We start from the raw sequence: 13,404 nt of genomic DNA on the forward strand, positions 1-13,404 counted from the left end.
TGGATCTCATGACCCCAGATGCCTACATATGGGGCATGTTGAAAGAATCAGTTTTCTAAACAGATCCACCTACAAATATTCTTGAATTAAGTGAGAAGATAACAGCATCTTTTGTGTTCTTACAGCAACCTTTGTTCGTCAACATGTCCATTAATCTTCAGAAATGTTATGAACAATGTGTGGCATGTGCTCGTGCACACTTTGAACATATACCAACGCAATAACATTTCAGTGTTGTTTGTTTTGCCACATACAGCATACAGTGGACTCTGGTTAATTTGACATTTGATAATTCAAATAAAAGTTTATTCCCCTTGAAATTCATATTCTAATCAATGCAAAAAAAAATTGTATTTAATTTGAATTTTCTAAGCTGAAATTTGATTAATTCGAAGTCAGGATTTTATTGCACGTTACTTTTGTAACGGTTCCACGAATTGAAGCCTTCAAATAATTTCCAAGAATTCTCTATTTTTATTGTACGTTCCTAGGTATGGTCAAGTAGTTACTATTGATAACAGACTTAGCCTTTATCTCTGTGGCTGTCAATGAGTGTAGGATCGGCAATGGCCTTGATCATTGCTTGTCTGTGGACATCCGCACTTGGCCACTGGAAATCTTTCCCTTCCTCCATCCCGAAGTCATCAACCTTGGAATGTGAGCAAAGAATTGCAAACTGTTTCTGGAGAGCAAGTTTCAAAAATAAAGAAATCAGTGCAGAAATTTTTCCAGAAGAACTAGAAATGCATGTTGATCCAGAGCGATGGCAAGAAGTAGTGACTGATGTCAGTTATGACGTGTATTTAGCTGTTAATACTGAAGTTGCAGTTGGAGGGAGATCTGACAGGAGGCAATATTCTGCAAGAAGTACTACAAACTTCCAATCCATCCAATGACGAACAGCAAAAAAAAAAAAAAACAGTTATGATGTCATGGAAGGGCCTATACTGACCACGTCTGAGCTTTCAAAATGATAGGAAATTTAAGATTTGTTAAAGCTTTGTCAAATTGTTATGATGAGGTGTTTCAAGCTTTAAATGAAATTGAGGATTTTGTCTATCATGCAAAACTATACAAATCCAAACAAACAAAAATCACTAACTCTTTTAAGTGAGCAATGGAAGTGGTGTATTATCACATGTGCAAAATTATGTGTAAATACTGCAAATGCTGTTGTTTTACTTGTGTTTATACAGTATATTTTTGTGTGAAAACGTTCATCTACAGTACAGGACAACATAGCAGCTGTTAAGGTATGGTAGAATGCATAATACAGTATTAATTATCCATTACAATGAATTATTAATTTTATGTAATTATACAGTACTGTATTATATTTTTTGTTAAAATAGTCATTCTTGGTTATTTTGAATTTTGGATAATTTGAATTTTTTTCTAATTCCCCTTGGAGTTTGAATTAAAAAGAGTCCACTGTATATGTTTTTATGAGGTAAAGGGTTCTAATATAGAGAAGATAAAAAAATAATTCTTTGGTAATATAACTTAATTTAGCACATTTCAAATTATATTTTCCTGATCAGGTTTTTAAAATGGTATTTTAAAAATAACTTATGTTACAAACACAAATACAAATGGTTGAATTTATTTTTGTTATATTTGCCTTACTCATTATTCTTAAAGTGCTTGCTTTCACATTTTTGTCAGTGAGTGTTGGTCATTCTACCTATAAAATGTCTATTCTCTGATCATTTATACTTACTTAACTCTTGAATTGTTCCCAGATGATGGGGAGAAGTTGGCAGAACTTAGCCTGCTGGCAGTTTACCTTCAACTCCTGGGAGCTGACAAGCTCCCTCATATGCTGAGTTCTGCTTGTCATCTTCAACGCTTGATACGTACTTTGATTCAAATTGTAGAAATGGAGACTGTTCGTGTGTGCCTGTTGGAAGATAGCAGCTTGAGAGGTGAAGGATTTAGGTGTTAAACTGATAATTATGATATCTCCTAAATCATACTTTCCTGGATTATGTTATCAGTCTAGAGACTCATTCAGTGTAGTTCTCTACTTGTATCTATGCTCTCTAATTCCAAAGGAACTGAATTATTATTATTATTTTTTTGCTAGTGGCTTTAGGTCGCACCGACACAGATAGGTTTTATGGCGACGATGGAATAGAAAAGGCCTAGGAGTTGGGAGGAAGCGGCCATGGCCTCAATTAAGGTACAGCCCCAGCATTTGCCTGGTGTGAAAATGGGAAACCACAGAAAACCATCTTTAGGGCTGCTGACAGTGGGATTTGAACCCACTATCTCCCGGATGCAAGCTCACTGCCGCGCGCCCCTAACTACACGGGCAACTCGCCCAGTGAACTGAATTATACCAAGCAAGATAGCTGCATGGTATGGGCTGTATAGCTGCTAGCTTGCATTTGAGAGAAGATGGTTTTCCGTGGTTTCCCATTTTCACATCAGGCAAATGCTGGGGCTGTACCGTGAATAAACCCATGGATGCACCTTTTCATGTCCCATCATGTTCAAAAACAATCTAAGTTTTGCAACATTAAAAAAAAAAAAAGCAAATTGTTTGAAAGTAGCTTGTAAGACAAGCATTACTCATCTTCAATTTCTAAATAATTTGAGTTGGAAGTGGTGAACTCTTTCAGACTTGAATCTAAAATTCCTTATTACCAGGTGCTTTCAGTGTATGCCATCAGAAATCATCATCATCGTCATCATCATCAAGTTTCCACTCCAGTTTCCCGGGTGTGGTTTACGAGCGCTCTCCATTTTAGTCTATTCCTGTACCACTGCTCCTTCAAGATTTCATCCCAATTGATTCCTTTGGATGTGATATCTTCCTTCACTTAGTCCAGCCATCTCCTCCTAGGTCTTCCAACAGATCTCTTTCCAGTAATCTCAGTATGCAATCATTGTTTGGCAATTCTTCTTTCTGTCATACGTTTGACGTGACCAAACCATCGCAAACGTGCCCTAGTTATGGTCTCCTTCAGGGACTGATGTATTCCAGCTTGTTTGTTCTCCAATCTTCTCATTTCTTACTTTGTCTTTCCTAGTCTTTTGAAGCATGCTTCTTAGAAACTTTACTTCTGAAGCCTGAAGTCTGCTGTCATCTTTTTTGGTAGTTGTGCATGTTTCCAACCCATAAGTCAATATAGGGACAAAGTATGTTCGAAACAGAGTTTGCTTTGATCTTAATGGCACTTGGTTATTCCAGAGCAGATATTGAACTTGCTGATAGAATTGACTGGATTTCTGAGCACGGTTATTTAATTCAAGCTCTATTCTGTTGTCACTTGATATTATGCATCCAAGGTACTGATACTGGTTTACTGTTTCCAATTGTACACCCTCCAACATTATATTATCTTCACTTCTCTGTCTATTAACAGACATTGCAGCAGTTTTTGTAGCACTTACTTTCAGTCCATATTTTTTCAGGTGATCATTCCAGACGTTCAGCCTTTCCTGGACTCCCATCTCGCTATTTCCCCAGATATTACCTGCAAAAGCAAATGCTTTAAGATCCATATTGGTGTTCCACTTCACTTCTTTTATGATTTCATCCATGATGGTGATGCAATAGTAATGGTGAAAGGGCAGTGCCTTGTTGCACTTCTCTAGATGTCTGAAACCAATCTGAATATCCATTTCCTACTTGAACACAGCTGTAGCAATCATCATAAAGCATTTTTATTCTCTGAATGAGTTCCATAGATACATTCTTCTTTTTAAGACACTCCCCATATAGTTGTTCTAGGGACACTATTGAATGCTTTTTCAATGTCTAGAAACACAAATGTCAAGTTACGATCTTTCTCCCAGTGCTTTTTAAATACAATTTTCAGTGTGAATATGAAGTCTATAGTTGATCTATCTTTCCTAAATCCATATTGTTGTTCTTGCAGTTGGGTTTCAATAATTTTCCTTAATCTTTTCTCAAGAATCTTCTCAAATATTTTTAAACCATGGGACACTAAGGTAATCCCTCTATAGTTGCTGCACTTTTTTTTGACTTCCTTTCTTGAACAGGGGAACTATAACTCCCTTTTTCCAGTCATCTGGTAGTATTTTATCCTTATCTATTGCCCTTATCACCCTGTATAGCCATTGAATTCCTTGTGGGCCAGCAGCTTTAATCATGTATGCACTTAATTCATCAAAGCCAGTAGCTTGTTCATTGTGCATACTTTTAAGGGCTGATTCTACTTCACTCCAAGTTGGTGGCGTATCTTCAGATATATTATCATTGCAGCTTGACTGAAGCTGTGCATAAGGACTGGAATCCTTCTTTATATCATTGTATAAATTCTCAAAGTACAATTTCATAATTTCTCTTATTTCTGTGTCTTCCCTAGTATTGCTCCCATCTGGTTTCTGTAAAGCTGTTATTTGCTCCTAATTACTATTGGTATTTCTAATAACACTGTACAGCAATTTGGAATTTGCTTTACTATCTTCTTCCAATTTATTTGTAAAATCAATCCAAGACTTTTGTTTTTCTTCTGCTACTACAGTGAAACTCGGTTAAGAAGTTCCCGCATAAGAAGTTTTCCCACCTAAGAAGTGTGATATTCTTGGTCCCTTGATCAGTTGCATTAAGATATATGTATATTTTTCCTGTTTAAAGTGTTCTGTTGTAAATATATTTCCCAGTTAAACAGTTCAGATTTTAGAGCCCCTTGAGATAGAAAACGTCTGCTCAAAGCAGCCCATGGTTAGAACCCTCCAGTCTCTGCGCAAATTGCACCCTGTGTTAGACCATTCACGTGCTCGCGGTGTGTTTCTGGTGTCACGGAACCTGTGCAGGCTTGCCAAGGCCATACGACGTCACGCTGTGCAACACGGACACCAGATGCTCACTCTCACCTTGCGGAATCGAATCGAACCCATCAGTCAAAATTTCCACTCCTCCATTCCATCTAGCAGAATAGAATCGAATGGGATTCTACGTGGGAAACATAAAGCACACAATGGATGGTTTGATAAAACTTTAATGCAGTAATTTACGGGCCGCAATAGAGTGAAGTCATTTATCGAGGTGGCCTAAACATTAATTAAAAACCATAAAGTGTATTTGTCCACAACATTACTGTTAATCTACCACAAAATTGAATATTCTAACCTGTTTGATTTTTCATTCCCTTGTTTATTTCCTTCCAGGCATTCTCTCTTACGTTGTTGTTGCAATAATACTTATGGGCCTTGTCGTAGAGGAAACTACGTTTTTGAACTAAACTGATAAGATTTTCCATGTCCATTATTAGTGAGGTGAACAAAAACACTTCCTGACTCTATGCAGGAAACAGCCGACTTGCCAGCAGCCAGCTGATACACATGCCGCCAAACAGCTGACCGAAAGATCCCGATCGTCTACAAAGTTGAACGAATGTTGATAGCCAACTGGGTGTTGGTGGGAGGCATACAGAGGCATTGCAATACCACGTGTTGGCATAAAATTGAAAGTTATTTTTAATTTTACCTTTATACGAGCTAAACATTGTATTATTGTGTCACTCGTAATTATTACATCACATTATTAGAACGTAGCACAAGGATGAGGAGACATGAAATAAAATTCTCGCGGGGAAAGAAACTTGTTTACGTTTAGATGTGCTAGCGTTGCTACTGCGTCTTTATCACTCCCATGTAATACCCCAGATACTTTTCCATGCACTCATTTCTGCAACTTCGAACCTGTGTTTCTTTTCTTCATTACCTATAGCATGAAGAGGATTGAAGCGGGAAAATAAACTCAATACTGGCTTGACCATGCGGTACTTGCAAAACAGCCAGAAACTACACCCGTTGCTGTGACAACCAGTAGGAATGCAGGGGCTATTTAGGCCTGGGTTCTATAGGAATAAGTTGCCAGATTTCCCATTTGCTGCCATTATCCTTGAAGCAGGTGTCAGGGGTGTGAGGAAGATAGAAAAAACATGCTAACAAACTGTCTTGTCTTTGCGTCTTGTAAGCCTAAGCTACGGATTGCCAAGCATAGTGTAGCATCGTAATTGGTATGAATAGGAGTCGGTGAAGTTAGTTGTACTTGTAATATCAACGTAAAAACGTTTTAAGTGTAAATGAGTGGAACTCAGAGGAAAGAGATCAAGCGAAAGGCACTAACAATAAAAGACAAAGTGGAGATTATAAGGAAAGTGAAGTCATCTACACTTTCCCGTGTTGCTTTGGCAAAGGAACTGGAGATGCCGCCGTCTACTTTGAACGGCATTATAGCGAAGAAAGAAGAGATCTTTGCTTCTGCAGGGATTACTTCAGCAAATTGCAAGGAAGTTAAATCTGAAAAGTACGATGAAATAGAACAAGCTCTGCTAATGTGGTTTAAACAGCAGCGAAGTTTAAACATACCTTTCAGTTGGACTATTGTGAAGGAGAAAGCCGAAAAATTGCATGCAAATTAAGGGTACCTTTTACCGCGTTGAACGGGTGGCTGGACGGCTTTAAAAATCAAGCCGGCATCATTTACAAAACAATTTGTGGCAAATTTTTATATTGTGGCTTTCTGTTAGCAGCTCTTACATATCAGCCTATTTCGGTATTGTTCACAAACAAGGAAATCTGTTGGCTGTGTGTTTCACATGTATTTCAAAGTACAGAATAAGTTTTTGGACATTACCCCTTTTAAGAAGTTTCCTGCTTAAGAAGTTTTTTTTTTTTTTTTTTTGCAGTCTCTTGAAAAACTTCTTGACAGAGTTTCACTGTATTTTTTTTTTCTAGTTGCTTTATGTTGCACCGATACAGATAGGTCTTATGGCGACGATGGGTGAGGAAAGGCCTAGGAATGGGAAGGAAGCGGCTGTGGCCTTAAATAAGGTACAGCCCCAGCATTTGCCTGGTGTGAAAATGGGAAACCACGGAAAACCATCTTCAGGGCTGCCGACAGTGGGCTTCGAACCCACTGTCTCCTGGATGCGAGCTCACAGCCGCACGCTCCTAACCGCATGGCCAACTCGCCCGGTACTATTAGTTTCACTCACATTCTACAATCTCTGTGTGTCTGTTGCAATTCACACATTTTTAATTCATCTTTTTCATATCCTTTCTGAATTTCTTTATCTCAAGCCTTTCTTGCTTCATTTTTCTGCTGAACTAACTGCATTCTTTACTTCATCATTCCACCAGACTGTTTTACTTTAGTACCAGTTTTGCCACATATTTCTACAGCAGTTCCAATAAGACATTCTTCGAATCTGTTCCACTCTGTATTTGTTCTGTTTGCAGGTATTTTGGAGGCCACCTTTTTTGTATACATCATTTTGTTTTCTCCTTTTTTCAGTTCTCAGGTTTTAATTTTTGGCTTTTTGGTTTTCCTTGGTGTGTGGATTTTTACATTTTTGATGATTGCAAGAAGCAGTCTGTGGTCACTATCTAAGCTCTCATTTGGTACAACCTTAACATCACAAATAGTTTGACCAGCTTTTCCATCAGATATTATGTAATCTATGTTATTTTGGAGATAATTGTTTTTGAAACCAGGTGTTATTTATTTTTAAGCCATTTCTCAACAAAAATCTAGAAGTTGTTCACCTTCCTGGTTCCTGGTACCAAAACCATGCCCAACACATTTTCATACCCAAGTCTGTCTGTTCCTACTTGTGCATTCAGATCACCCATCAATAATACATTTTCCACTCCTTCAGTAGCTTCCTCCAAGTCAGATCAAAATTGCTCCTTTTCTTCTTCATCACATCCAGACTGTGGGGCATATACCTGTATGACTGTTAACACCTCCTTATTGAAGGAGACATCCAGTTTGATGATTCTGTCATTCACATATATCACTTCACTTACAGCATCTATATCTTCTCTCAGTACAAATCCGACACCATTCCTAGCTTCGGATTTGTTACCCATCCAGTGAAGTTTATATCCTTTCCTCATTTGTTTTACTCCTGTGCCTTTCCATTTTGTCTCACTTATGTCAAGGATGCAAAGTTTCCTCCTCTCCATGAAATCCACCAGTTTTTCACATTTACTTGTCAATGTAACGATGTTTAGTGTTTCAGTCCTGTGTTTGATTTTCTTGATTTGGGATTTCTTTGCATAACGTTGTAAAAGATCATCAGCCTTTCGGTCATCATACGTTACAAATGTTTGAAAAGATTTGTCAGCCCGGTATTTGTTTTTATTTCTGAGGCTTGTTTTAGTTTCGAAAGCGATCCAAATTACTCTTCAGCTGGCTTGCTAAGCCTATTACTGGAGAGGAGTTTCTGTTAGGGTTTTGTCCCTTAGCCTTTGGCAGTCCCCTGCCACTTCTACAAGGTAACAGCATTGGTATCCTCTTCTAATTAACCCCAGAGAGGATGGGTTGCCATATCCACCATCTCTGCCATTCTGAAGGTTGCCTTCTCTGCCAAAGGTGCCGTTATGGACTTCACCCATAATTCTGGGCAAGAGCTGCCTCGTCTGCAATCTCCACCATTCCGATGTCCATCTCCTCCGCTGAAGATTCCGTTGAGGTCTTCACTCGTAACCCTTAGCTGGGACCCTTACCAGATGTTACACACACGGGGCATTAAAAGCAATGTTGCAATAAATGATTTCGACTGTATTTCTTCTTTTTTCGAACCCAGTTCTTGCCAGATCTTAAAAACTTGTTTCTTTTCAGACACGTCATTTTCTTTAGTCTGATCATTCCACCAGCTAATGTATTGGGCATTATGCAGGGCACCTTTACTAACTACCAGATCAAAATTTGATTCTTTTTCAGATGACTTATTATTACGCTATCAGATGTTCTCCCCCTCAGGCAGTTTCCAAATGTATTCACTCATAAATCAGCCCTGACAGACTGAAGAACCCAACAATAAAAAGTTGTAAAAAATGTTATATGTAAATTAGTCCGTTAGGAGAACTGTTAAAGTTTTAGGTGTGGACCCATATTTAGTCCTAATAGGCAAAAGGATAGGATAGCTCCTTTAATAGAGATGATGCTGTGACTGCCTTGAAAGTTTATCCAGGATTATTTAACAAACTGTGAATGATGAGCATGAAAAACTAAAATCCTCACACATTGTACATTAGACTGGCTCATAAAGCAATTTCTGTAAATGATCAAAGAGAGAGGATGAAAATCAATTTCATCTTCCTCTCATCAGAGGTTGCCAGTTGACATAGTATAATAAATTACATAAATTAAAAGTATACATTTCAGCATTAATAATCATGGCAATTTCTCGTTAATTCTGGCATAAGTGGTGTGGTGTTAATGATAACAAACCTTTCAATGTAGTAATAACTATATCTGATATTAAATTTAGATTAATTTTGTACGGTTTAAAAGTATCCACTAACAATTTTGGAATATTTCCTCTGAGACCTATCATTAATCCTATAAAGTTGATATTTTCACTTACACTGTATTTTTCCTTCAGGTAGGTAACTGTGGGCTCATGCATACTTTTTCTGTTCTAGATACCTACTTAGCATTGTCCTCAAACCTGTCAGATAAATTACAATAGCATATCCATTCTTTCTGACAACTGCAATAACATACACAACCTCCTGTAGCAAGACAATGAACTTTCTCATGTACCTCCAAAACAGAGTCCTTTAATCCATTTGTTATTATCTTGCTGACTTAATGATGACAGACATTCCTTTAAAATTCTATATAATGACAAATTCCCAGAACATGTGCAAGGGTTTCAGACTCATTGCAGTGTCTGTAGCGGGATCCATCCTGGGATCTGCATGGAAGAACTCATCGAGGTATTACATTTGCTGTCATGTTGATAGCATCTTGCCAGGCTGAAGATGTGAGGTCTGTTTTGTCGAACAACCATCGATTGCCAGGTGTATATTCTTGGTATAATTCTACCCCTTTGTCTTTTTGGGGTAGTTCACACCATTTCTTGTATTCGCGATTCCTCAGTTTCTCACAGGCTACTTGGACCCTCAGGTATGCAGATTCATTAAGCAGTTCTACTTTAAGCCGATCCTGACTCAGTCTGGTGGTATTTGAGGTGCTCAAATACGTCAGCCTCGTGTCGGTAGATTTACTGGCACGTAAAAGAACTCCTGGGGGACTAAATTCCAGCACCTCAGCATTTCTGAAAATCGTAAAAGTAGTTAGTGGGATGTAAAGCCAATAACATTATTATTATTAGTTTAAGCAGGCAGTCTGATCTCATCGCTGAGGGGTCTTGTAGCAATCATGAGGATTTCTGGTTTTAAGTGTGGTCTTGCATTAATAAATGTGTTGCAGATATGCTTCCATTTTGAATGAAATAGACCTAACCCCTTGAATTTTCTTGCTGTATGTAGCATTACATCAGGTGTGTCACTGCAAAGACAAAGAATTTCTTTAACAGTACTTAAGAGAAGGAAGGACAATAGGGGATCATACAAGGATAAACTTAAAGCATGTGCAGAGGGAGCAACAGAAAAAGGACATGAGGATACACAGGATGTCTTAAAAGAAGTTACAGAAATTGTACGAAGACATAGTATTGTGAAACAAAAATCGATCTCTAGCATATTTTATTTCTTCTTCATGAAAGCTTACCAGAAAATAGACAAAGAAATATAAGTTCAACCATGAACATCTTCTGTGTCAGTTTGTCAGCGTATGGCCAGCCAAGCTTTCTTGCTTGATAACCTTCGGCGGTACGCTACCATAGTACACTGAGGTGTTGCTCGCTCACGTGCAACCTTGCTAGTAATGGCGGTGTATCATGAGCAGCATCTGATCATCATGCCCGGATAATGTTGTGTCTTTATTCTGCTTATCATGCGTTAAGGTATTCTGACCAAGGGTTATAAACTTCATGTTATTGGTCCGTATTGAATTGAGATTACATATAAATTATAAACATAAACAATTACCCTGTCTCCCACACCCTTCAGCTCCACATTAAATTCCCCCCTCAACCCCTCCCAAGCCACTACCACTCTGCCCAACCCGCATGCCCCTGCCCCTCACCTTCCTCCCTCCATATATCTCCTTCCGCCACTAACATCTTCACACCAATTGCACACTTCCAGCTAAGCTGCACACACTCGAACTAGCAAATAAGGGTCCTTTACTCAACATAATGGAAAGTTACTACATACACCTAGACCTATATTTTAATGCTAATTACAATTTTAATGAAATCTCAGAGAATCCCAACATCTTTATTTATCACTTTTCTCAGAAACAATAATTCAGCTAACCAGAAATCGATCCTAAGTTTAATTAAAGGATTTTTCCGAAACAATTACCCTTTCTCCCATACCCTTCAGCTCCGCCTTAAATTCCCCTCTCCCCCCCCCCCCCCCTCCCAAGGCACTACTACTATGCCCAACCCGCATGTGCCTGCCCCTCACCTTCCTCCCCTCCCATTGCGCCACTAACATCTTCACACCAGTTGCACACTACCAGCTAAGCTGCACACACCGGTGCGCAAGGTGAGTGTCCATTCGCTTCATTGTTATCTATTCTTCTTTCCGCGTACTTTATGTTTTTACTGGCTTTTCCTCATTGTAATAGGTCCCACTTGTTCCGCTATGAACTGAGAGTTCCACCCATTTCTATCATCATGCTCAGTGCCTACTTACAACTCCAGAAGAATTTCTAAAACTTCAACAATCAGTCTTGCAGTCATATCAACATAGCTTGGTTACCTAACATACCAAGTTCAAAATTTCTGCTTAAGCTGATACAGTGCATAATCAACTCCTCTTAGATTCTTCTAGAGAGAATCATGTACACATTTGTTACTCAAACATTTTTACATACTGTACTTGTATACTTTTACTATAAGTGTCACATTATATTTTGTTCATTCTTAGTACCATAGCAGTCGGTCCACAACCGCAATGTATTGCCAGGACCTACCGAATTCTATCTGAAACACCATGTGTCTAAAAAATTTGACTCAAGCCGATCCACAATATAGAGCATCTCATTTGTACTTCTATACCCAGACTTTTTAACGCCTTTGTGTACTTGTATTATATATGGCTCACCTATTGTCACACATAATATTTCACTTTCATATGCAACATTTTTAGCACCATAGCACTTTGCCTAATTCAACCACACATCATAGTGTTAATTGTATATTTGTTTCATAATGTTTTTACTGCTCATTACTTGTTGCTGTGTAGCCGCACCTTTGTGGAAGAATCAGCCAGTTAAACCGTTGCCCAGGGAACACTCGATTGCATTAACCACAATCTTCGGGGAGGCTTCTTCCTTGATCCCCAGAATGAATCTACTCCGCAAGATTGCCAGAAGCAGCTGGGGTGCAGACACCAATACCCTACGCACTGCTGCACTCGCTCTTGTGTATTCTGCTGGTGAATACTGTGCTCCTGTATGGCAAAACAGCATTCACACAACAAAAATTGATGTCCAGCTTAATGAAACCATGAGAGTTATCACTGGTACTGTCAGATCTACTCCCATTCAGTGGTTACCTGTCTTAGCTAATATTGCTCCGCCAGATCTAAGGAGGAAAGCAGCTAAGGTAAACTTGCTCAAGAAGATGTCTTCTCGTAAGAACTCTTTCTTGTACATGCGTCAAACCTGGTCGAAGCTGAACCGAATTGGGACGGGTCAAGGGAGGTGTGGCTACATGTTGAAGAAATGGGGTTTCCGTTCATCTGCTGACTACGACTGTGGAGCGGAGGAGCAGATAATAGAACACATTGTTAATGAGTGCCCACTTCAAGCATTTAACGGTGATCTGAAGCTTCTACACAAGTGACTCCGAGTGCTCTGGACTGGTTGTCAAATTTGGACATTTCCATTTGATGTTAGATAATTTTGTGTACTTGTAAAGCCATACAATACATATGTAATACTGCTCATTAAAAACATGTTTTAGGATTTTGTTAAATATTTGTTTTAGTATGGCTGATGGTGAGCCCAAGTAAGATTGAAACTAGTCCCAGGCAACCCATATAGTGTAAATACACGCAGTGTAAATAAATCTATGTATTGAATAGGTGGAAAATTTTTATGTTTATAATTTATATGTAAGGTATCCTGAACCAACTGGCGTATAAAACTTAAATCCTAGTTATAAAACTCCTCCCCGTTTCGGGTGAGCACAATGCATTTGTTTATGAAGGCACATCGGTAAACATTTCATGAATGTTAAAGTTCGCCACACTGCAAAATAATCACTGTATGACATACTCATGTAACATAAGTTATGTAGTAAAACTAAACAATGCAAGCACGTTCTGTGGTATTGACAAATATTAAAGGCTGAGGTTAGAACAGAGCATTGTAGGATATAGGCTAATAAAACTAAGTCCAACGTATAGGTGTTAATCTGAAATATACACCACCATTAATGCCAAACACCTTCTTTACGGTATTTTGGTTTCCTGACTTAACAGGCCAGGTCTTTACAGCTTGATTTTGGAGTCCTTAAGGCCATTTAGGTAATATGATTAGTGATAATTGAT

At 38.6% G+C, this 13,404-nt stretch overlaps 1 protein-coding gene across 2 annotated transcripts in view; it reads left to right on the top strand.

Annotated features, from left to right (window-relative positions):
* Tti1 (Telo2 interacting protein 1) overlaps positions 1-13,404 on the top strand; it is a 160,561-nt gene that overhangs the window by 75,540 nt on the left and 71,617 nt on the right. For both annotated transcript variants that reach the window (XM_068228387.1, XM_068228392.1), the window contains one exon: positions 1,743-1,925. In XM_068228387.1, coding sequence (XP_068084488.1) covers positions 1,743-1,925 — 183 coding nt within the window. The remainder of the gene's footprint in view (positions 1-1,742; positions 1,926-13,404) is intronic.

The sequence above is a fragment of the Anabrus simplex genome, chromosome 1 (assembly GCF_040414725.1).
Source record: "Anabrus simplex isolate iqAnaSimp1 chromosome 1, ASM4041472v1, whole genome shotgun sequence".
NCBI classification, from domain to species: Eukaryota; Metazoa; Arthropoda; class Insecta; order Orthoptera; family Tettigoniidae; genus Anabrus; species Anabrus simplex.